The sequence below is a fragment of the Neolamprologus multifasciatus genome, chromosome 5 (genome assembly GCF_963576455.1).
Source record: "Neolamprologus multifasciatus chromosome 5, fNeoMul1.2, whole genome shotgun sequence".
In the NCBI taxonomy this organism is placed as follows: domain Eukaryota; kingdom Metazoa; phylum Chordata; class Actinopteri; order Cichliformes; family Cichlidae; genus Neolamprologus; species Neolamprologus multifasciatus.
The window spans coordinates 36,269,163-36,293,756 of NC_140443.1; the positions used below are offsets into that span (position 1 = coordinate 36,269,163).

A 24,594-nucleotide genomic window follows, 5' to 3' on the forward strand; every position below is an offset into this window, starting at 1 on the left:
ATTAAGCTTTGCTTGTTCCATATTCAGTTTTCCAGCAAAACTTATTTGAGTCCATAAGAAAAGATTCATTCTTATATCTGGAGGAAGATTCTTTTTTTCAATAAATATTAATGTTAGCTCGCGACTTTGTTCCAGTTTTGAATTTTGGCCCACTGTGTATTTGAGTTTGACACCTCTGGTCTATGGTTTTGCAACTTTCTACAAGTTTGTCCATCGAGTGCCCCCGTAGCAAATGTCTGGGACGTAGGATGTAGGTGGTGGTCTGCCATATTGTCTCTGATACAGCAGAAATCATACACTGGCACGGGCGCACCGGTGAAGGAGGGAGGCGAGGACTCTTAGTTTGCAGAAACCCTCATTATTTGGAAGCATTTCGGTCGTAGAACTGATCAAGGGGGTAAATACCAGCCAATTTTTGTGTTCACTGTTGATTTAGCAAAAACAGCTTTTCTGTTGGAACTGGCGAGTTCTAATGTTAGCCATGCTAAGGTTAGCAGGCTATTAGACAGGGCCTGCCCAGAGCCCATAAGTTAACGAAACCTCAATACACAGAAAGCAGTACCGGTCTTGGATTTAACGAACTAGATCAAGTGCTTGAACTATCGATAAACACAATATCCACCGCATTACATTTGAAAACACTACATTTCTTCAGGCTTAATACGTAAGTCGCTATAACGTTGACTTACCGAATGTCGAATTCAAACGAGTACGCAAATTATCTAATTGAAAGATAACATGACACTAGTCCACGTTACCGTTATATCTAGTGTTGCGGTTTTCGGTGAAAGGTGGTATGCGAGCCTTGTGCAAAAGGTTAATTCAACTTGGCAATACTTAAATGTGCTAGAGGACTACTTAACTCCTCCATCTAGCTAAAGTTAGCGGGATTTCTATTGAACCCATGAGTTTATCCGGTGTTCCACCGGTTCATCTGAAAAAAAGGTCCCCGGTGCATGATTCTTCGTTGATTATAAGTGAGGGACGATTCATTTCTTAAAGTTAAGTTAAATTTAGGAATATATGCGGAAAGGTACATTCGGGATGTTTTTGTATTTACCCTATGTGGAAGACTGTGTCAATCACGTGTGAAAGACAGAGCTAACGGTTTTTTAATCCCCAATGGTGAGCAACCTATCAGTCGAAACGAAGGGCCATAAGCTGAAGTGATAACGTCCAGTTGGCGTTATATACATTATGTTGCTTTTACTTGTTTGCCTGACATGCGTAAGACCTTGAGTGACATCCCATTATTATTATTATTATTATTATGGTTTCAACTCTAATGGCAAAGGTTTACACAAGTTTAGGACTGTTTATGAGAATTTGTGACCATTGTTCCAGAAGTGCATTTGTGAGGTCAGACACTGATGTTGGACATGAAGTGCTGGCAAAGTTTGAGGTGAATCAAGTTCTTCTACACCAACTTAACTCATCCATGTCTTTATGGACTGTGTGCACTAGTGTGCAGTCATGTTGGAACAGGAATAGGCCATCTCCAAACTGTTGCCATAAAGTTGGGAGCATGAAATTTTAAAAAATGTCTTTTTATACTAAAGTGTTAAGAGTTCCTTTCACTGGAACTAATGGACTCATGAAAAACAACCCCACATCATAATTCCCCTCCAACGAATTTCACATTTGGCACAGTGCAGTACAATTCTGGCAACCACCAACCCTAGACTTTTCCATTGGATTGCCAAACAGGGAAGTGTGATTTGTCACTCCATGTCCAGTGGAGCTTAATGCTTTACAGCGCTGTCTCCAATAATTTACATTGTGCTTGGTGATGTAAAGCTTGGTGAAGCTGTTTGACCATAGAAACCCATCCCATGAAGTAGGGGTGGGCGGTATTAATGGTATATGGTAGAAACGATATGAATTTGGCCAATGGTAAAGATTTTGACTATACCGCTCTACCACGATAGTGCATGTTGATGGTGTCATCAAGCTGCACCTGTTTTGGTCGAAAGCATTGCAGCGGCTGCAAGCAATATCATCTGCAGATTACAAAAGTCACTGCTGTTTAGTTTTCTGTCTTTGTTTACGTTGGAAGTGATAGCAGAACTCTCTCCCCCCCCCCCCCCCCCCCCCCCCCGAAACCTCCCTGTCAGAATATGCTATAGCATGTTTATGTGGAAACTAGCGAGTAGGGGTGGATGGTATAAACGGTATACAGCAGAAACGATATAAATTTGGCCAATGGTAGAGATTTTTACTTTACCACTCTACCGCAATAGTGCACGTTGATGGTGTCATCAAGCTGCACCTGTTTTGGTCGAAAGCATTGCAGCGGCTGCATACAACATCTGCAAATTATGGGCGACAGTAATAGCAAAGAGACGAAGTAGGGCTGTTCATTTCATTTTACGCCATCGTTTGTTTTGTGGTGTCGCAAAATAAACTGTTTACGGCAATATTTTGTTCATTGTTTTGATGGTCACTGTAGTGGTTATATTAATTTCTTAAAATTCTCTCTTTCTCGTATATTTAATATAACCACACTACGGACGGACAAGTGCCTGTTTTTATGCGTTGTGGTTAGCAACAACGACGGTAACAGCATCCCGTGTCCGCTTGTTTATGTTCCACATAAACCTTTCACAATAAAGCTCAAGTTCCTATTGAGACTTTTCAAAATAAACTGAATCACGTGAAAGAGCAGATTATTTACGGAGGAGAATTAAAAAAGAGCCGCTAGGTGCTTAAAAAATAAACCTTAGACTCAAATGTTAGAACAGGCTTTTCCCCACAGCACGCCGTGTAATAAATACTCACAAAGAAAACGGCGGCCTTTACAACTTATGTCTAAAAGTGTATAGTTTCATGCATTGGTTAAAACACTTGACACATGACATGCAGCTGGAAACACTTCCCGCAAGACGAGCTGCCCGAGATTCACAGAATTTACAGAAAATTTTACATTTTTGTGATTTATATCGTTATCTGGACGATAGATTTCTTATATCGGGATATGAGATTTTGGTCATATCGCACAGCCCTAAGACGAAGCACTGTTGAAATATGGGGAAAGGCAAAAACTGCGCTTCCTCCACTTCCATACCATTGATTCATTAATGCTGAATTCTCTCGCAGCTGCTCTATTCCCATGTTGTTGCAGTATATTAATGACTAACCTCGTATTGTGGATGGATTATCTCAGTTGTTCTCCTGACTGAAGTTTGGTCCGTTTACAGCATCCTGCCATGCAATTGCATTTGTTACCTAACCACCAGAAACCCTCACGTTAACTTTTATCGCGTGGAAAAAAGTTAGTGTTCATCTTTCAGCTTCACTGTGCTAATGTTATGCTAACGTTGATGTTTTGCTAGCGATCACATAGGAGATCATTATATACCAGCTAGTCCAACTTCAGTAACCCTACAAACGTCACTGCTGTTTAGTTTTCTGTCTTCATTTATGTTGGAAGTGATAGCAGAGCTGTACGTTTTAATTTTTTCAGAAATCTCTCAGTCATAACATGGCATATCGTGTTTAGTTGGTAACTAGCGAGCTAACTTCCTGCTAACTTCTAACTTTAAATTTAATAAATTCTGTTTTCATGGATGCCTGGATGTTAAACTTAATTGTTACACCTGGTAAAGCAGCAACACTGATAATTTTATTAAAGGTGAAAGAATTTACACAGTTTTTAACTCTCAATGATGCCGCAGTGTTCGTTTTGACTTTGGGACCTGAAGTGGACGGCGTTTTGGACCCAGATTAGTGCGCAGGGCTCCTGACTACGGCAGCCGTAATGCTCCGGCAATCCATCAAGCGGTGCGCCTTCATAGCTTACCAGCCCAAGCTGGAGGACGCTTCAAAGTGCAGTTTTATGTCTTGGTATCACATGTATGACATACATTTATAATTGGAACATTAGGCCTGCACAATAAATCGAAAATTTATTGTCATCGCGATATCAGCCTGTGCGATGGGCCCATCGCAAAAGACGGCGTAGACTGCGATAATTGGGTACCTTAAAATGTTTACACACGTGCTTTAAAGAATTTACCAATCAAAGAAACCCCTTTATACATTTGACCAGTCGAATATAACCCTTCACGGCATTAACCAATCAAATGGATTAGAGGCCCACCTCCTACGTAGGTGGGGAGCGAACAATGCTGCAGCAACGAGTCAAAGTTGTAATGGCTGAGAGCGAGACGCATGACGAAAGCGCTACTGACTTATGAACTCGTGGCTAAAAAAAAAGTACTTCGCTTATTTGGAGGTACTTTGGATTTAATAAACACGACCTTCTCCAAACACAGGTACTCTGCAAAACTTGCCGAACACTCGTGGCAACCACCAGAGGAAACACAACTAATCGCCACCATCATCTTCAATACGACCACAGAGAACTGTTTGAAGAGTTCTAGAAAGACAGGGCTAGACAAACAAAGGTTGCTAATGTTAAGACAAAGGGCACAGCAGTCCAACAGCCGTCTCTGTATCAGAGTTTTTCAAGTGGAACTCCTTATGAGAAAACGTCGAAGCGCTACAAAGAAATAACAGAGGCCATTACGCAATTTTTGGCTAAAGACGTGATGCCTATAAATACAGTTAGCAGGGAGGGCTTCACCAGTTCGCCATTCCACAAATGTACAAAACGTGCCGCAAGACCGTCATGTTTGAACTAAGCCAAGCTGAAAACTACGCAGGCACTACAGACCTATGGTCAAGTTGTACAACGGAACCATATATGAGTTTCACAGTGCACTTCCTCACCGAAGACTTTGAACTGAAAACACGGTGTCTAGAGACTGTGTATTTTCCAGACATAACTACTTGGTGAGTGGTGAAATGATGAACAACTGCACTGAGATAATTTGCAGTATAATTTAAGTTGTGTTTATCTAAAATTAATTATAGAGATCGGGAAGGATGTCTTTCAGAATTCAAGCCTCAGAAAATCTTTTATGGGGGCAATGTTTCATGCATATGCTGCTTTTTTGCAAATTTGCATTATAATATTTATTTTCGTTTTTCCTACAGTGTATAGAAATTGGTGTATTTCAAAAATAAAACTATGAAGACACTCAAAATAAATTTCCTGTGGTGGGAAACTATTTTGTGCAACTTTTTTGTATTTGCAGTTTTGAGGGATAAGCCTCTTAAATTTCTCTAACTAGAAAAATATGTTAAAAAAACAAAAACAATTTTCAATTTTGTTGTAGTTTATTGCACTTTTTTGCAATTTATTTAATTACTATGCACTTAATGCATACATATTATTAAAATTTGGTCTATAATGGTTGTATTGATGTATAGCAACTTGAAATGCTCCCAAAAATGGCACTACAGCTTGTAAAAATATAATATAAGCTCTGGCGGACTTGGTTCTATGTTAGGTCTTAAAGGGTTAAATAAAACTGTTGCAGTAAAACGGAAATTATGTATATATATTTTTTTTGCTATTTATTTTATCATGACTTATATATCAAGTCATATTGTTATCGCAAAGTTGATCACAGTTATTGCACATCGCAGGTGTAATCCACCTGTTGATGTCATGTTCTCTCTCAGGGTTTGGCCAAAGCTATTTGACTAATTAATCACTTCTGTTTGTGTTTACTAGCTCCTTTAACCTTGAACTGAAACAGGCTAGCGTATGTTATCTTAAATAATTGTTGTTTTTTCTTTTTACATTTATAGCTTTAAAAAGGTGTACACTTTGCCAGTATTTTAATAGCCACTCTTTGGTTGTAAATATTGCAAACAAATTGCATTGCTATCAGAATGATAGCTTGATTAATGTGCAGCAGAAAGACAGTGGAGCTGGTAATACAGGAGTGTGAGCCCAAATCAGGTTTCTTTGATCATTAATTTTCTGTTCCAATCTTTTTTTGTCAGCTTTCCCACCTTGCCCCTGGTGGCCCCTCCCCCCATCCTCAGGCAAAACCCCCCCCAACCCCATTCCCTTGTGGGATCTACCACCTCACCCCTACCTCCCCCCCATCCCCTCTTCCTCCCCCCCCAGCCTCCATCCCTCTGGCTGTCATCCGCTGCAGTAAGATTTCCCCATCATATCCGCCAAGCTGTCGGACATGTCAGGACCCGTGCCAAGCCGGGCCCGAGTGTACACAGAGGTCAACACTCACCGGCCAAGGGAGTACTGGGACTATGAGTCCCATGTGGTTGAATGGGGGTAAATATTTTGACTTCTAGACAAATTTACACATGCTAGTTGAGAAATGTTCGTAACTGATATTTGGTTGCAAAATTACTGTATTTTACAGAAACCAGGATGATTTTCAGTTAGTGCGGAAGTTAGGACGTGGCAAGTACAGTGAAGTCTTTGAGGCAATCAACATCACCAATAACGAGAAGGTTGTGGTGAAGATACTCAAGGTAAAGCTGTACAAAGGCTTACTTTTATACCTCATGAAGTCATTATGCATCCTAACTCTTTTTCTTCGTTTATCCTTTAGCCTGTAAAGAAAAAGAAAATAAAGCGTGAAATTAAGATTCTGGAGAACCTGCGTGGAGGTCCTAACATAATCTCTCTAATCGATATAGTGAAAGACCCTGTAGTAAGTATCATAGTAATGAAGAACATTTAAGGTCTTGTTCACAAGTACAGCAGAAATTATATTTTATTTGCGTTTTCTTTTTTCTGATTACATAATGTGTTATTCAGAAAAAAGATGCATTAAATATTGGGATGGTGTCATTGTACCAATAGCACATTGAACCTACCACTTGTGCCAGCTTATTGGTTACACTTGGGAAATTTGTGTCTGTAAGTACTTAAATAACCACGGCTAGATAGATACATGTAAGCAGTTTTATAGTAATAAAATGTAGTGAGGGCTCTGTCCAAGCAGTGGAACAACACATTGTGTCTGAGCCGTCATGGTCATTCAAGATTAAAACAAATAGAGATTAAGATTAAAACAAATACAGATTAAGATTTCTGATTTAGAATTTTAGAAGTCTGTTTATGAAAATATCTACCCTATTGTAACACGTGGTATTTTATTTATTTTTGGACAAGCCTGCGACTAGGGCTGCTCAATTAATCGAATTTTAATCTCGATTACGATCTGGGCTTTCAACGATCATTAAAAATGACTGAGCCGATTATTAGCCCCTCCCTCGTGCTTTACTCTCGCGCTGCTCCGTGTGGCAAATCGAGCGCACCTCTCTGGATGGACCGGCCTTTAAGGTGTCGCGGTTAAATACAACAAAATAAAACTAGTACCGGTACCGAAAAAAAGAAGATTTATTCATAACACACGTGAAAAGACCCAGGAAAACCGAGTTAACGATAAAAACGATAACAAAATAACGCTGAAAACCGATAAAAACCCTGAAAACTATACATTTCACACCTGAGCCTCAACCCTCGCGGCCCGGTACCAAACAACTCACGGACCGGTACCGGTCTGAGGCCCGGGGGTTGGGGACCGCTGATTAAGAGGACCCGAGGGAAGCTCGGAAAGCTAAGCAGAAGTTATTTGGAGAGGAGAGTGACTGCTGTTGGTTGAAAAGAGGTAAAAAAACTTCAGTGGTGTGGAAACATTATGGGTTCGTGGAGTCAGACGTGGATCAAGTAGACACAGTGTGTAAACTTTGCTACAGTGTCGTAGCTGCACCACAGAGCAACACTGCAAAGTTCACTAAACACAGATGTTTACATTTTTCATTTATTTTTTATATTGCAAACATTTGCACTGTTATCAGTATTTGCACTATTTTATATTATTTTTGACAATCTTTAAAGTCATTATTCAACACATTGTTATTGTTAAATAAATATCGTCAAATAATCGAGATCTCAATTTCAGTGAAAATAATCGTGATTATCATTTTTGCCATAATCGAGCAGCCCTACCTGTGACCAGTTAAAAAAAAAAAAAAAGTTTCCAAAAAGCAGAGGGTAGAAATCTCCAGAACTCATCTCCCTGGGTGAGAGTGGAGAATATCTTTCATGGTTATTTCTACTTAAATAGAAACTGATTTTAATAGAGCATCAAAGATTTAATAGTGAAAGTTGGTAGCTCTGATTCACACTGTGATTAGCATTATTTGTGGATATGGTTGTGCAGAGATCAGTTTGATTAGACTTTTGATGTTTTATATTAAAACAAAATTTAAGGCTCACAGTGTGGCTGTCTGCTTGGCTTGTACAGAGATAGATTTAGTGCTTTTTCTTTGTGTATTCTTCTTTTTCTTAAATTGTTTGGATTTTGTATGAAACTGCAAACGAAAAATAAAATACACGAAATGTCTCTCTTGCAGTCCCGAACACCCGCCTTAGTCTTTGAACATGTTAACAACACAGACTTCAAGGTAGGAACACACTATGATTTTTATTCTGTCACGCATTTTATTGTAATATATATCATCCTCCTTTCTTGGCATACTCGTTGTTTTACCGTACACGTGTGTGTATGTGATGGAGGAATAGGATAGTCCAGTGCTATGTCTTCGGTGCCAGAAAGTCAACAGTCTTCTGGTTCTATCCTCAATCACTGGCACAGTGCTCCTTCTGTGAGACACATGCTTTCATTTAGCTGTAGGACTTTATCATTAAAAGGTTAATGATTTTATTTTTGGTATTCAGCAACTATACCAGACCCTGACGGACTTTGATATTCGATTCTACATGTATGAGATCCTCAAGGTGAGTCCTCCAGCTCACTCTATGATGTGTCAAACTCACAACGTTGTGATACATGTGATGAAGACCTTACACAAGACACTAATTCCCTGGAAAATGTTCTTTGACTGTGTTTTTATTTGGCTTTTTATACTTGAATTCATTTTGTTATCAGCATTTTCCTGAAGGGAGAATCAGCGAATTATCTCTAGCTGTTTTGGAAATCTTGGGAAGAAAAACTTAAACAGTATTTAACAAAGTCCCTTTGGTATTGTTTGTAGGCTCTGGATTACTGCCATAGCATGGGAATAATGCATAGAGATGTGAAGCCACATAATGTGATGATAGATCATGAGCACCGTAAGGTGGGTGAGAGATAATGTTGCTTCTGCAATGTAACAACATGATAAAGTTCATTGTCATTGCTGTTGTGCTTTTCTGTTTGCCTCTCTGTGTGGATTCCTGTTCTTCACAGTCACTCTACTGCATTCACAGGTTGAAGCACAATGTTTTAATTTCCACTTACTTTACTTGTACTTGGTACGTACCCTGGTTCTGAGTGCTAATCGCTTAATTTCTTTGTAGCTGCGTCTTATTGACTGGGGTCTGGCTGAGTTTTACCATCCAGGACAGGAGTACAATGTCAGAGTTGCATCTCGCTACTTTAAAGGACCCGAACTTTTGGTGGACTATCAGGTATGGCAGTGAGGTAGTAGCGTGTGCTTTAGCGTTTTTCTGGAGTGCAGTTGGAGGTCTTTGTACTGTGGATACTGAAATTTTGAGTCTTTGTCAGTCGCTGAATAACCCTGAATTAACCTGTTGTCCAAAATTACAGTCTTGTTCCTTTTGAAATGCAAATGAAAGTCAAATCAGTTTAGTTTTATTTATATTGTGCCAAATCATATCAAGTCACCTCAAGGTGCTTTACATTGTAAGGTAAATAAATAGACTTTGTAGCAGATTTCAGCGAGTAGTGTTTCAGTCGTCTTCTCTCATCTTTCCTCATCATTGCTTCTTCCACTGTATTCTGTATTCAGATGTATGACTACAGCCTCGATATGTGGAGCTTGGGCTGCATGCTGGCATCCATGATCTTCAGAAAGGAACCTTTCTTTCATGGTCATGACAATTATGACCAGGTGAATAAATCTAAGCTATTATTGTGTTTCCCTTTTTATTTTCTTTAAAATAGTTTTTTGCCGTTTGTCTGTACTTGTTAATTTTAAAGATGATGAGTTTTATAGCGCACATAAAGTATACACAGGCTGTTGATGTTTTCTGTCCTTCAAACTAGTCAACTACTGTAGTTTCTTTTTCTTTCTTTTTTCTTAAACGACTATTAAATTAATTCCCAGCAGGATTTATAGATATTACCGTGAGCTTTGTTTAATAGGGTTTTGATCTACTAAGTGTCCAGATGTTTTCTGTAAACAGCTGGGAAATAGATTTTTTTATAGTGCGTGCGTGCGTGCGTGTGTGTGTGATTGATGATTTCTAAATGACTGTTGCATGTTCTCCTGCAGTTGGTGAGAATAGCCAAGGTGCTGGGGACAGAAGACCTCTACGACTACATAGACAAATACAACATTGAGCTGGAACCTCGCTTCAATGACATTCTTGGCAGGTACTAGGTTCAGCTGAATTATTGTTAGCAAATACACCTGCGGGGGGGTCAACCGGGGGGGGGTCATGCTGTCAGGTAAATCTAAGATGGGTCATATTGGAATTTCTTCATGGTTTGTGATGTTCCAGTCAGAAACAAACACAACCAAACTCCACAAAGACTGAACTCATTTAAATATCCACAAGAGAACAGAGCAATACAAAGAATCAATGTGAATAAAATTGTATTTATATTGCACATTTTAAGTTAAATATCACAGTTCAAAAGAAGAGTTTTAGCTGCTGGGTGACTGATGATCCACTGAGTATATCTTCTCCACTCCCATCTTATTACTCATTCATGTGTGTGTACCTGTTTTGGTGGCCACAAAACGTTACAGAGATTTGTAATGGGATAATCTAAAGCATAGGTGTCAAACTCTGGCCCGCGGGCCATTTTTCAGCAAAACTTGTTTGAGTCCATAAGAAAAGATTGATTCTTATTTCTGGAGGAAGATTTCAATAAATATTAATGTTAGCCCGCAACTTCCAGTTTTGAGTTTTGGCCCACTGTGATCTAAAGTGTTTATTGTTTTGTGTTTACATGCTGTAAACGAATACAAACACAAGGCACTAACCCCCCCCCACCCCCCACCCCAAAATAGGCATTCTCGTAAGCGGTGGGAGCGATTTGTCCACAGTGAGAACCAGCACCTGGTCAGCCCCGAGGCTCTGGATTTCCTAGACAAACTGCTGCGCTACGACCACCAGGCCAGACTCACTGCCCGCGAGGCCATGGATCACCCATACTTCTGTAAGCCCTCACCATCACCTCTGTGTTTATCTATAGTTATTTATTTTTTCTGCTAACAATAAAATGAAGGTTGCCATGACAAGAAGTAATTTATTTATTGTTTCTACAGTCCCTATTGGGAAAGATCAGTCTCGTGTGACCGGATCAGCCAACCTACCCAGTGGGAACCCTGCTGTTAGCACAGCAAACATGATAACTGGTGAGAACGCGCACTTATACTGATAGTATACTGGCCTACAATTTAAATCGCCATGCCTTTTAATCCATCCAAGTTTCTCTTTAAAAAAACAAAACTTATGGGTTTGTGCATCCTTGTGCTTTAGGTTTACATTTTCCTCAACCAATATGAGTTATTATGCATTAGCTTCATTAAGATGCATGTCAAAAATCTGGATGTCCTACAGTACAACATCCAAATCTTCAGTTTACTGTCATGTGATGGGGCGATCGTGGCTCAAAGAGTTCGCAGTTCGTCTTGTAACTGGAAGGTTGCCGGTTCGAGCCTCGGTCGTTGTGTCCTTGGGCAAGACACTTCACCTACCGCCTACTGGTGATGGCCAGAGGGGCCGATGGCGCGATATGGCAGCCTCGCTTCTGTCAGTCTGCCACAGGGCAGCTGTGGCTACAACTGTAGCTGCCTCCACCAGTGTGTGAATGTGAGAGTGAATGAATAGTGGTATTGTAAAGCGCTGTATAAATGCAATCCATTATTATTATTAAAAATGGAGGTGTGTACCTGGGACGACCATATTAAGGATATCCACTGTTGTCCTAAAGTAAAAATTTACTTCAGATTTGTAATATTACTTCCTGGTTTACCTTTGGTCACACAGTGTGATTGCATTAAATTATGGATTTATTTCTTCTTGTACAGAACCAGTAGTTCAAATCCTTGGAATTGAAGCTGCCTGCTTTGCTTACTGGTTTCACTTGCAGTTGGGCAGTTTGTGTGCTGGAGGAGGAAACTAGTAGTGCAGTCTACAGCATAGATATGGGCATCACTTTTATTTCTATTGCACAAAAGGATCAGAGTGCAGTGGTAAATTTTAAATTGTGTCCAGGAAAGAAACGACTACATTATCCCATTAACACAACTGGGACTCTTTGTAAGCAGCTGCACACGCAGCATGCTAGCCACAGCTAGTCAAGAACCCGAAGCTGAGTGAATGCTGACCCCAGCCCAGCAGCCAGACCCTGTGATGAGCAGTCAGGCTGCAGCTTCTGTATCATATGTCTAAAGTAGAATTACTGTGGGCTGGGTTTTAATCTTTGCTTTGTGCTGTTGGCTTTATGTTCACACATAAATACTAAGAGAAATATCATCTCTGTCTTATTAGGATAGGGATTTGTGTTGCTGTGTGGGACTGTAACCCATAGGTTTATATTATCAAAAGGTAATTATGAGATAATACATTTCATGTTATTTTACAGAAAAAAAACCTTTCTCCTGTGAGTAATAACTGCACTGCAGAACTGTTCTGTGTGATGTGTAATACATTACTTTTCTAAAATAATGACCCCAAAGCTGATACCTCCAACATGCAACACATTTGGCCACACAGCATGCAGTTAATTTGCACAAATGTCTTTGGCTACGTTCACGCTGCAGGCGAAAGCGCATCAAATCCGACTTTTTTGACCCTATGCGACCCATATCCGATCATGGTGTGACAGTGTGAACGGCACAAATCCGATATTTTCAAATCCGATCTGGGTCACTCTCGTATGTGGTACTGAATCCGATACATATCTGATGTTTCAGAAAGCGACTGCTGTTTGAACGGTCATGTCGCATTAAATCCGTCTTTTACGTCACTGATACGAGACAGACGCCAATTATCAGCGCCCGATAAGACATCGCGAACGCTTCCTGGCCATCCAGTGAAACTGTTGGGAAGACAACGTGAACGTTTTCTTTGTACTGTATAATCTGCAGATTCTGACAGAAATCTGCAACTATCCTTTGAAGCACCGCTCCTCTAAAACAGCAATAAGGATCATTATTAGGCCAAATGTAAATAACAAAATAACAAAATAACTTAAAGCAAAAATTGGGAAACGTGAAGTCCGAAGTCTTTATATTAAGGACCATCAGTCAAACAACACTGTTTGCTCTGGGTCTAAACAGAGCGCGTTGTATGACGTCTTCTTTTGCGCATGCGGCCGCTCTGAGCGTTCACACTAGAGCGCGTTTGCTGTCGCATTTTATCTGTAGTGTGAACGAGCAGACAAAAAAATCGGATTTGGTCAAAAAATCAGAATTGAGCATTAAGACCTGCAGTGTGAACGTAGCCTCTGATATGCAATGCGATGGTGGTGACTCTTCAAGCGCGTCAGTGAGCACCCAATCAGAATCGATAATGGAATTGGTTAATTCTTATCAATTCCCATGCGAATTTGAAACTATTGAAAAATTTCTGTCAACTCTGAGGTAGAAATGCTAATCGTCAGAGTGCTCGACTGTCCTGATGGTCTCGTCTGGCTTTTCTCTCTCAGGTATCTCTGCCTTGCCAGCCTCTACTGCCCTGGGGCCTCTCACTGGCTCACCTGTCCTATCTGCTGCCACCAATGCCCTGAGCACCCCGGTGCCCGCTGCTGCTGGCGCGCCACAGTGACACCCTCACCCAGATTCACACTAAAAACACCCCCACCCCTCCCTGTCTTATCAATCTCCCACTTTCACCACCAACCAGTCAGGATGGGGGAGGGGTGTCTTAGCCGTTCTCTGCCAGCCGTCACCATATCCAACTTAACTTGGTGTGACTACGCTTCAGCAGCTGGAGGCAGCAGTTATCTTACAGAAAAGAGCTGTTTTCCCTCCTGTGAATGAGAGTGTTAACATGACATATGAAATGAATGTTGTTTATCTGGTATTATTTTCATTTCGCTCCCCAAGTATGTTTTGGGTGGTGAGACTAAGCAATGGTCATTCCTCCCCCACTGTGTGTTTTAGTTTGGCGAGAGAAGGCACTGGTCAATAAGAATATCAGCAGAAGGTAAAAGGAGATGCTGGCTGTCAGGACCAAGAGGATATATATATATAGTTTACTACTGAGCAGCGTCAAACACACGACCTAATGAGAACACTCTTCTGACCTCCCCAGGAGAGTTGAAACACCCTCCAGATCAGTATTTTGGAAGATTTTGGTGCTGTTCTGTACCCCAGGTGTATGTAAACACAATGACACTTCAACACTTTCTCTGCCCGAGTAGCTTTGTCTTGCCTTTCTTACCAAACAAGATCACTCAACTTCTTTTGCTCTGTGACTCCCTGTCACGTCATCCTCCTTTGTTTTGTTTTTTATTTTCTCTAATCCAAAACATTGTGGACTGCTGGATAAAAGTTCTCCACCATCAAGGTGTCTGTTCGACTCTGTTGTTGTGCGATCTTTTAAGAAGCCAGGTAAGGGTCATTCAGGTTCTCAAAGAAATGGTTTCTCTAAATGTGCTGCTTTCCAGTTCCTTGAAATACTTCAAGTGGCTTTTCTTGAATTACTTCAAGATCTAACCAAAGTTTACTCAAGTTGTTTGGAAGAAGAGGCTGACCAATTGCTTTTTTTCCCTTCCCCTCCAGTGGGAAGCTAGTAGGAGTTGCTCACAGAGTGGACAGTGTGATATGTGTAGTGAATGAAATGAAAACATAGGACATTGTCATTTGCTGGTAGGGCTGTCACAATACCAACAAAATGAAGTACAGTGATGTATATCTTTGTTTTCTTTTTCTTTTTTTGGAACACCTTTGTGCTTTAAAGCCACATGCGAGGATTTGTATTTGTGTAATCACGACACAATCAGAGGAGGAACATTGTTGGCCCTCTATGTTCCTCTGCTGAACTTTTTATGGAACTGAAGAATAAGATGAGGGGCTGTCATCAACTCTTCACGTGCCTCTCCACAAATGAAACGGATTTGAGAAGCAAGTGCAACCAGAAGTGAGAGCAAAATGGGATAGACTCCCATTTATTTGAAAAGGAGTGTGCTTAAATGAGGGAAACGCACCCCTTAAAATCCAGAGTAAGTAAAGTAAATTAAGATTAATGTTGCATAGCGTAGGGCAGGTATAATCCTTTCACTGAGACAGCCCTACCTGCTGGTGACTGTTAGAGAAAAGTTCACCTCTTATGTATAGTGAGTGACGTGCTTTTTGAAGAGTCACGCAGTTTGTTGGCTTTCACCAACACGTTGAGGGAAGCAGTGGAGTATAATAGCATTTGAAAGATGGTTTCCCCTAATGTTTTATTTAGTGCCAGAGTTTGAAAGTGCAAGTTTTAGATCCTGCTGTACATATGCCTTTTTTCCATTTCAAAACCTGAAAATGCAAATAAATCAAAACATGTATACATTGACCCGACAATGGAGCAGTTTAAATCCCTACATCACTGTATATATTTTTCTGTCCTTATGTAGAAGACTAGTATTTGAAAATATTTGTGTAAATAAACATGTGTTTTATTTATCAGGTAAATCTGTCTGATTCATGTCTGTCATGATTACACAGACTGTTACAGATGCAACATCTGGATGTCTTGCCACAAATGCTCTAAATTAAGAGTTTAAGAAAGATGCACTGATGCTAAATGAACACTGAAAACATAAATATGGAAAAGAAATATTTGTGTATCCCAAAGTGCAACTTCAGTTTTGAAAGGTGTTGCCATCTCGAGTTCAGTGTGTACAACTCTGTGCTACAGCAACAATGACTATTGTGCCGTTTCTACTAGTGGTTAAAATCTACTACCTCTCTGTGCAAAAACAAATCTGTGTCCAGTTGAAGTGGATGCTTTTCTTCAGATGTTACACAATATCACGAATTTGAAGCCTGTTCACATGGATGGAACAAAGTTGTTTTTCCTGCCATTAATTTTCCTTTTTCCATTCAAAAAGTCTACCATAAGGATGGGTCCGCTTATAGGCCCAGTTGTGATAGAATATAACCCCCCCTCCACACACACACACACACACACACTTCTGTTGTAGATGGTGGGAAAACAGTTATTTTGGTGTAGTATGAAATATTTATTCAGTAGGACAAGCTGTAAACTCTATGAAAACATTTTCCGAAGACTTAATATCTTAAAGTTGATATTTTGAGGTAAACAAGCAAACCTTTTGTTTGACAGTCACCTCTCATCCCCACTATCCCCTGCATCTGGATAGTGTAGTGGTAAGACTAGACACCTTTGGAGTGAGAGTCGCAAGTTCGTTTTCCCCACCCGGTATCCAGTAAGGGTCCTGGCTAGACCCCGGCTATGTCTACAGCCTGTCTGCAGCTCGGACACAAGCATTTCACTACATGGTGTGCTCTGTATGAATGTGTATGTGACAAATAAAGGTTGGTTTGTTCTAAAGCAGGAGCTGGAAAGATGTTGACCTGTTCTCTTAACAAAGAAATCCAATAAGCCCACAGTGGTGAAGAAAAAAACAAGCTCATGTCACCCAGTTAAATTCAAAGACATGTTACAAAGTCCTATATCATTCATGTTCAACCCTCATGAACTTCGGCACACGCTAACTGTCAATTTTTATTTTGACTAAAGATTTCAGGTCAGCTGTTTGAGGTGATGTCTTCCTAAACAGTTCATTATCTTTTTGGTTCACCCCGATGTGCAAACCTGACAGTGCACTCTCTGGTATTGTGGGGAGGTATTTCTGCTGCTGATGAGGCCACAGCACTCCAGATGGTGGTAAAACCTGCAAAACAACAGTGGAGGCCTCACATTGCATCACTCGGGACTCTGTATTTGATCAGATGAATAGACTGCAGATCATACCTGTTTAAACGCAGCTCCTTGTCTATTTCCTCCAGAGTCTTCCCTTTTGTCTCTGGCAGCATGAAGTAGAAGAACACTGCAGCTGCCACAGCAGTCAGCCCATACACAAGAAACATCCCTGACAGTCCAATCATATCTGCAGAATTAAAACAAATTTCTTTTTGCTACCATGTTCAAAAAAATATTTACACTGTGGGTCTTGATATGTTTTTAAAGATCCCCTCTCGCACTAAAGCAATTATTTAAAAAGAACAATCTTTTATTTTAAAAATCCTAAATGTTCTATAACTATTTGGACATACACAGGCTGCCATTACTTTGTGTGTTGGGTTCTAGGTTAATGACATACAATTAGAGCCATACATTTTTGAATAATGAAAATAAAGAAAAACCAATTTGCTTCTGTAAATCACAACAGTGGATTTTAAATCAAACAAGTAATCTTAACTGTTAAACTTAAATTCTGCATTTATAGATTTAATATTTTGCATTTTTTGATTATTCATTATCAAAAAAATATTAAATTATTTCGTGCAACAAATTTAACTTCAAACTGGAGATCTTTTATTTTGGTATACTATTAACTCAAGTCAAGGTTGGGTTCATTTAAAAGTCAACATTATAGCTATCTTACTTTTAAAAACAAAAAGTATAATTCTCCATATTTCACACTTTCAGTCTCCATTCAGTTATAAACAAGTCTCTCTGAATTTTCACATAATTAACAGTTAACAAGCTTTCAAGCAGCTTTCAACTTTTATCTGCCAGCATGACACCGATCACAAATTCCCATCTCAAGAAGCACAAATAATTGTAGTATTCGAGTATTATCCACAGCCAGAAGCAAAGCTGATAAAAACGAGGTGGGAATGAGAGAGTAACTTGCTTTACTACCCATAATAACAGTGGTATCTTGATGCATGCTCAATCATCCAGGTAAGTAAATCCCAAAAAGGTTGATTCAGTTCATCTGGACGTAGCGTTTTCAGTGGGAGAGACGGTTCGTCACTCATCCAAGTGACTTCTTCAGTCTTCTGACTGCAGGTTTCGCCATTCTTATAAACAGTACCTTTGCACAATGACTGAAACCAGCACTACTGAATAAACAATGGGCTGTGAGGTCAGTTCCTTGATCATTAATGATGTAAGAACATCACATCAAGAAGGCCCTGAGTAAACGTGGTTATCCTTGCTGGACATTTGTTAAACCTGGGAAGGCACCTAAAGAAAGCTCCAACCGATCCAGGAAAGAAGGAGAACCACTGCCTCCTGTGTCAGGAGTATCGGAACAGTTGAGATGCATTTTTTCTAAACACTGCGTCTCTGTGGCTTTTAAGCTAAGGACCATGGTCTTAGACTTGGAGATGCTAATTCTCATCCCAAGCCACTTCACATACAAGTTATAAACAGAACTATTAACAAAGGACAGCCCTGGCAGAGTCCAACTCCCACCAGTAATGAGTCTGACTTAGCAAGTCGAGCCATTTGTCAGGGTGGGATCACCACTGGTAGCTTAATGTTAGCAGTTAATGTTAATGTTAGCGTGTTGCTTTTGCAACAGTGGATCCTTGTCTTTTTGTACATATATGAGGTCATATGTATATTCACCACATAATACAATGTAATTACACTTTATTGTATCCAGTACTTTTATTTTAGGGTACGCACTAAATTGGATACGATACAGAGAAGTTTAGCATTGCCTTGCGCAAGGATGACACGCAAATTCGTGACGCGTTCCACATTTTTGTGGGTGGCTGTAGCGCAGGAGGTAGAGCCGATCATCTACTCATTGGAAGGCTGGTGGTTCAATCCCTGGTCCTACTCTGCAAATATCCTAGTGCAAGATACTAACGCCAAGTTGCTCTCTGATGCATCAATCGGAGGGTGGGTGAATGTGGCATGTCGTTTAGAGCGCTTTGACTGAGCAGTCCATTTATCATGCATCATGAAATCAATAGATGTAATGAACATTTATTTTGGAAGCATTTTATTATTATAATTATTTATTTATTTTTTATTCATTTATTTTTTTCTGGTAAACTAAAGGTAAACATCTAGCTACTTTGAAACCTATAGTGCTATTGAAACTCCAAAACTCACCAATAACATTCAAAAAGGTGAAGGTGACCAGCAGGTTTGCAGCCCAGTTGAAGCAGTTGGTGAATGCGAATGCTCTTCCTTTAACAGCAGCTGGAAATATTTCACTCAGGAGGAGCCATGTCACTGATCCAAAAAAAAAAAAAAAAAAGTTATGATAACCCACAGGTAAAAATTGTAATGGATGCTTGACAAATACACAGAAATTATTTAAGCTTTAAATCTATAAAGTAAATAATATTGAGTAAATTTACACACTTGGTCCAAATCCAACAGAGTATGCACTGACAGTACCCATCATACACAGGAGGATGATCCAGTTGATCACTTTGCCGTGGACTTTAGTAAAAGTTTCTGGAGTGGGTTCCAAAGATATGTGGCCGATTTTATTGAACACTACATCCTTATCTTGTGTGGTGTTTTTAAAAAGAAAGTGGTTTCCAGCCAGAGACGTATCAAAAACAGAGTAATTGCCAACAGGTGAGTGATGTGCCTGTGTTTCGTTAACGTCAATGTTTTGAGAATTACAAGGTCTCATAGCGGTCACCTGCGAATGTCCACTGAAGAGCCCGATGGTTATTAGGCACAGAGCCATGACAGAGCAGCCTCCGATGAGCAGAGGCCTTCTGCCCACTCTGTCTGAAAACGCCATGGATATCAGAGTAGCAATCACTTTGACCAACCCCAACCCAACTGATGCCAACACTGCTGAGGAGTCACTCTGAAATCCCACTGTGTGGAAGATGGTGGAGGCATAAAACAGTACGTTTGGCTGGCCTGTGAACTGCTGAAAGAGAACTAATCCCAGCCCGATGACAGTCCGAGTCCTCATATTGTCCTGGCGCTTGAACAGGTAGAAAGTGCTGTGTTGAACCTTCTTATTTCTCTTGCTAGACTGCACTTTTGACTCCTCTGCTTCTTGGGCTTCAGTGCTGTCATTTTGAAAGCACTGACTCTGGTTGAAAGAATCCTTACTACTGGAAGGGAGTAAGCAGATGGACATGAGCTGTACCAGTGTTGGTACCACAGCTAGGCCAAACATCCACTTCCACCCTCTTTTATAGCCAGACAGGATATAGTTAATGGCATAAGCTGACAGGATGCCCACAGTAATCCCAGCCTCATACAGTGTTACCAGGAAACCTCTGCGGTCTGGACTTACTACCTCAGACACAAAGAGGCAGCAGGACATGGAGGATACAGACATGGCAAAGCCTATTGTGATCCTTCCTATGACCAGTGCTAAGAATGAGTTGATGAGCAGAACCAGGCTGGCTGTCAGGATCATGACATTGCTGATGAGGATGGAGTTCCTGGAGCCATGACGGTCAATTAAGCAGCCGCCAATGATCGAGGCCAGCAAGGCTCCTATCAGCAAGGAGCTGACCAGCGCCTCCTGCTGAATGCACGACAGCCTGAAATCAACCTTGAGCTGCAGTAAAGCACCCGATATGATGCCCAGCTCATAACCAAAGACAAGTCCGCCCAGAGTAGACACCACACTGGCCAATGGCGTGATAGGACAACCTGTGAGGAAAGAAAAATTAAGATGGTTAATTTTTAAAGTATAAAAGAAAATTACACAGAAGAAAACTACTGAACGGTTCTAAGATTTGAATCCATTCATTTTATGTTATTTGTGGTAAACTGAATTGGAAACATTCTTTTTCTTTGTGTTTGTTGGGTGAGCGTCTAGAAATAAAGATAGAACTTGAAACAGCTTGGTTTGATGCATACTTAGATGATGTTATTTGGACAAAACCTTAAATCCTTCAGATGTCAGGAGTTAGTTTACAATTTACTAAACTCCTGACATCATCAGCAAGTGGTATTACAACTTCATCTTGCTGTGTTGACACGGAGTCTGGCGTCTGGTAGAGTTTCGCAGTCCGTGGTGACAAGGGACCCGAGGTACTTGAATTGGGCAGCTTTAGTCAGCGCCCAATGGCACTCTACGGGTCAGAGTGCTGGCCAGCGACGACCAAACACGAACAAGCTCTTCACACCATGGAGATGAAGATGCTGAGGTGGCCTCTGGGTCTCACAGACTTGACCGAGCGAGGAACGAAGATGTCAGGAAACAATGGGGAGTGACACCAATCACAGACAAGATGCAAGAGGCAAGGCGCCGATGGTACGGCCATGTTGTCCGTAGCGATAAAAATTCCATCGCAAAGACAGCCCAGCAATTACATCTGGATGGAAACAGGATACAAGGAAGACCAAAAAAGCGCTGGATGGACCGAATCAAGGATGATATGAAGGCTGTGAATGTTACACCAGAAGACGCCCTTGATAGGAAGAAGTGGAGGAAGGCATGCAAGATAGCAGACCCTGCGTGGCAGGATATAAACCGCTAGGAAGAAGAAGATCTTGCTGATCACGTTAGAACAACAGGTGCATTTTAGCATTAGAAAGTACCCTAATAAATGAGCCACATTGGTCACTGTGATCAATGTGGTTCTCTGATGTTCAGAATTGATTGAAATGCAAATGAGGCAGAAAAAGATGAAGATGTAAGCTGCTGGAGTTCAGTCTTCCCTTGATTGTCATTTAATTTTCACCTTTGCACCTTTGAGTAATTAAAGATGTTGTGCTGTTCAATAACCATGTTCTGAATGTAGATTCAGGGCTTCAGTGTGAAATGTGAGCTATCAGCAGCTAGAACAAGCAAGCAAGCATTTGCACTGGCGGACCACATTAGTCAACACTAATGCATTTCACACAATATTTACACCAATTTACTTTATGTCACAGTAAAATCAGCATTTTATTGTGGTAAACTGATTTACATAAAATTACTTACTCATTGCTTCTGTCCTGTTATGTGCACATTTAAGCCAGACCATGCAGCTCTGAATCCATCTTTTAGAAGACATTCACTGTAGAGTATATGGGAAACAATAAAAAGATCATCTCCATTTCGTGTACTGTCCTCCTGCTCTGGCACCAACAGGAAGCCCTGCTGACAGAAAATCAAAGGAAGCCCATCACAGCCTGTAGCAGCACCGCTGCCATGACAACGCTCTTGTTGATTACAATGATTTCATTAGGGAGTCCATGCAAAGAAGGTATAAAAAGAATGAAATAAAACATGTCTGTGTAGAAAGCAGTTAGCTCGTCAGAGTATAATTCTGCTAAACATCCTGTCACCTGACAGTGACAAGGCAGTGGAGAATTTAATGTGTCGCTCTGAAATATCAAGAGGGAGAGGAACACCACTACTGTAGTTAAAAGGCACTTGTGTCTCTGCTGACTCTGGAAGACATTAATTATCACTGACAAGCTTCAGTATTCATTAGCTGGAACACTGAACTGTCACCGAAACATCCAGACTTTCCTGACTGGTGGATGAGTCATTCAACAATTCATTCACTGATTAATAACTTGGACAGTGCTCATAACTAACATGCAAAAGACAACGATTCAACTTAACGCTTGAACTGAAACTTTGAAGTATGTTGGCAGAGTCGTCTGTCTTTTTGTGCTAGTGTCAGTCCAGGGTGTATAAGAGCCTTCTATGAGAATAACCTAACTAGTTTAACAGAGTAACTTTTCATCACTTTTCTTAAAAATAATTAATTTGTCTGACAAACCTTTTTGTGTAAAAGGTGGATTAATTCAATCTTTCAATTTATTAAATATTTAAATATTTAAAATCTGCAAGTAGAATGATTTCATAAGCTACTTTACAAAATTTGCTGTGCTTTTTCGATAGTAAGGCAGTAAATACGGTATACAACTTTATTTGTTTCCGACTATTATTGCAAAAATAATGATAATAATAATAATGATGATAATAATAATGATGATAATAATAGCAATCCACCTGGAATTAAATACGATGTTTAGAAATCTGTAGCACGGCTGGGGTTCACACTTAAAACCATGACAGTATAAAGTAAAATATTTCCTTATAAAACACTTCAATAACATTTTTACTTATAGTTACGTAAAGGCCACCATATTTACGTAAAATTCAAAATTCCGTAAAAATTCCTCTTCACAACTCTCTGCAGCCTATTTTAACGCTCCAGCTTCTTCTGTTGTGGAGAAATGTAGCTCCATTATTCATCCCTCCCACTGTATTTCAGCAGGCACAGTGGGCACGCACACACACACACACACAGGGCAATCCGCTGTGAATTTATATATTTTGGGTAGGACAGAGAAATGGACTCACCTCTGGCAACAGGAAACAATACACAAAAATGCTCCTGGAAAGCCTCTGGCCCTCCAGGAAGTTGGGGCTACGTGGCAGCAGTGTCGAATTGCAAAGAAGAATTTCTTGGCCAAGTTTTGACGCCAGTGGTCGTCAGCTATGGAAGTTCCCGGGAACGTAATCCAGGCAGAGGATCTGCAAGCACCGCCCACAGCCTGCCAGAGCAGAGAGGAGGACCAGTCCGCTCGCTTTGTCACACACACACGCGCGCGCGTTAATCACGAAAAAAACCACAGTTATGAAATCATTTATCGTGTCTGTGAAAGTGACGTGCTGAATTTGGTAGTATAGTTAACTATTTTATTTATTTTATAAGTAGCATAAAGAGCTGAAGTGTTAAAAAAATACTCATACTGCATTTTGCGCGTATTATTAACTGTGATATAATTACTGGTGATGATAGTGATATGTCAGTGCAGTAAACATAATATAATATCACATAATCTGCAGTGCTGACACTGAAGGTTTCTGGAATAATTAAAGCTGTAGAATATATTCTTACATTTAAAAAAGAGATGTGTAAGAAATCTATATACTGTGTACACTGTAGGCTTGCCTTAATTAATTACACTATATTGTAGCTGAACAGAAATACTGTTTAACAACCTCTGTTTGTGTGTGCCTGCTATTTATTCTGGTTTGGTAAACTGGAAATGGTGAAATTCTGCTCTTACTTCATATAATCGATTTAATTTTCAATGAAAATGTTGCGCTGATGGTACCTTAGAAATATGTGTTTAATATGGAATTCATACTGGAGATAATGTATCTGAAGTTCAATAGCAGGACCACACCCCACAAATCCCCCTTCCAGTGGTATGTCTATCAACGCCGACTTCCTGCCACACAAAAGTTTATCATTGTTTTCATGCCCCTCTCCCCCTCTCCTCCTATTTGCCATCGCCTTTAAATTTATCAAGATCTGGCAGGCCAGGAAGGTGCCATTTGTCTTCAACCTGCCAATGGATTATTTTTTTGGACAGAATGTAATTATTTGTTAAAATGGTTTTGTAGGAACCCTTCCAAAGTATATATAAAGAAGACAATTTGATCTCAAATATCTAGAAATGAGCTTCACCACCCTCCATGTTGAAACTACTGTGGGCAGCTATTTTTTTGTCTAAACAAATTTTAAAACCTGTAGTCACAGTGATATAAAAACAATGACATAAAACTACCAGATAAGTTTAAAAAAAAAAAAATTTTCCTTTGAAAATTCCACCAATGTCTTTTCTTTTTCATAATCCTCTCAGAAATGTAGATTCAGGGATCTTTGAGTTACTTAAAGAAAAAAAAAAGAAAAGTGAAATAACAAAGCCACAGGATTTACAACTTCTACTTTATCCTTAATTTGCTGAACAGTTTTTCATCCTGACCCCATCTTGTATTTTGTCAGTAATGGCAAAAAACCGGAGTGGTTATCAGGTGTCAGGTAAAGCTGTTAAATAAAATCATCCTCACCAAGCAGAGGTGAGGA

The 24,594-nt window shown here is 40.1% G+C and overlaps 2 protein-coding genes and 2 non-coding genes across 6 annotated transcripts; 3 read left to right on the forward strand and 1 right to left on the reverse strand.

Annotated features, from left to right (window-relative positions):
* Positions 1–252: 252 nt before the first annotated feature.
* LOC146519233 (casein kinase II subunit alpha) lies at positions 253–13,881 on the forward strand. Of its 2 annotated transcripts, none has more exons than XM_085161102.1 (13): positions 253–4,794; positions 5,857–6,151; positions 6,243–6,354; positions 6,435–6,536; positions 8,248–8,298; positions 8,573–8,632; positions 8,890–8,973; positions 9,194–9,304; positions 9,646–9,747; positions 10,132–10,232; positions 10,876–11,024; positions 11,134–11,223; positions 13,521–13,881. In XM_085161102.1, exons 2-13 carry the CDS (start codon positions 6,051–6,053, stop codon positions 13,637–13,639), a joined length of 1,182 nt encoding a protein of 393 aa, XP_085017228.1. In that variant the 5' UTR covers positions 253–4,794; positions 5,857–6,050; the 3' UTR covers positions 13,640–13,881. The 2 variants fall into 2 exon arrangements, with proteins under 2 accessions (XP_085017228.1, XP_085017227.1); XM_085161101.1 differs by having other exon boundaries at positions 253–397.
* Positions 8,355–8,491, forward strand: LOC146519234 (small nucleolar RNA SNORA57). Its single transcript, XR_014874333.1, has one exon. It is a non-coding gene; the product is annotated as a small nucleolar RNA SNORA57 (small nucleolar RNA).
* Positions 13,882–14,732: 851 nt separating the features above from the next.
* slc2a10 (solute carrier family 2 member 10) lies at positions 14,733–23,292 on the reverse strand. Of its 2 annotated transcripts, none has more exons than XM_085161094.1 (6): positions 23,079–23,292; positions 21,702–21,857; positions 19,154–20,422; positions 18,899–19,021; positions 16,796–16,931; positions 14,733–16,715 (listed from the first exon to the last, which is right to left on the reverse strand). In XM_085161094.1, the coding sequence occupies exons 2-6, from the start codon at positions 21,772–21,774 to the stop codon at positions 16,619–16,621; spliced, it is 1,698 nt and encodes a 565-aa protein (XP_085017220.1). In that variant the 5' UTR covers positions 21,775–21,857; positions 23,079–23,292; the 3' UTR covers positions 14,733–16,618. The 2 variants fall into 2 exon arrangements, with proteins under 2 accessions (XP_085017220.1, XP_085017221.1); XM_085161095.1 differs by having other exon boundaries at positions 21,702–21,860.
* LOC146519236 (U6 spliceosomal RNA) lies at positions 18,442–18,544 on the forward strand. The gene has a single exon (XR_014874324.1). It is a non-coding gene; the product is annotated as a U6 spliceosomal RNA (small nuclear RNA).
* Positions 23,293–24,594: the final 1,302 nt, after the last annotated feature.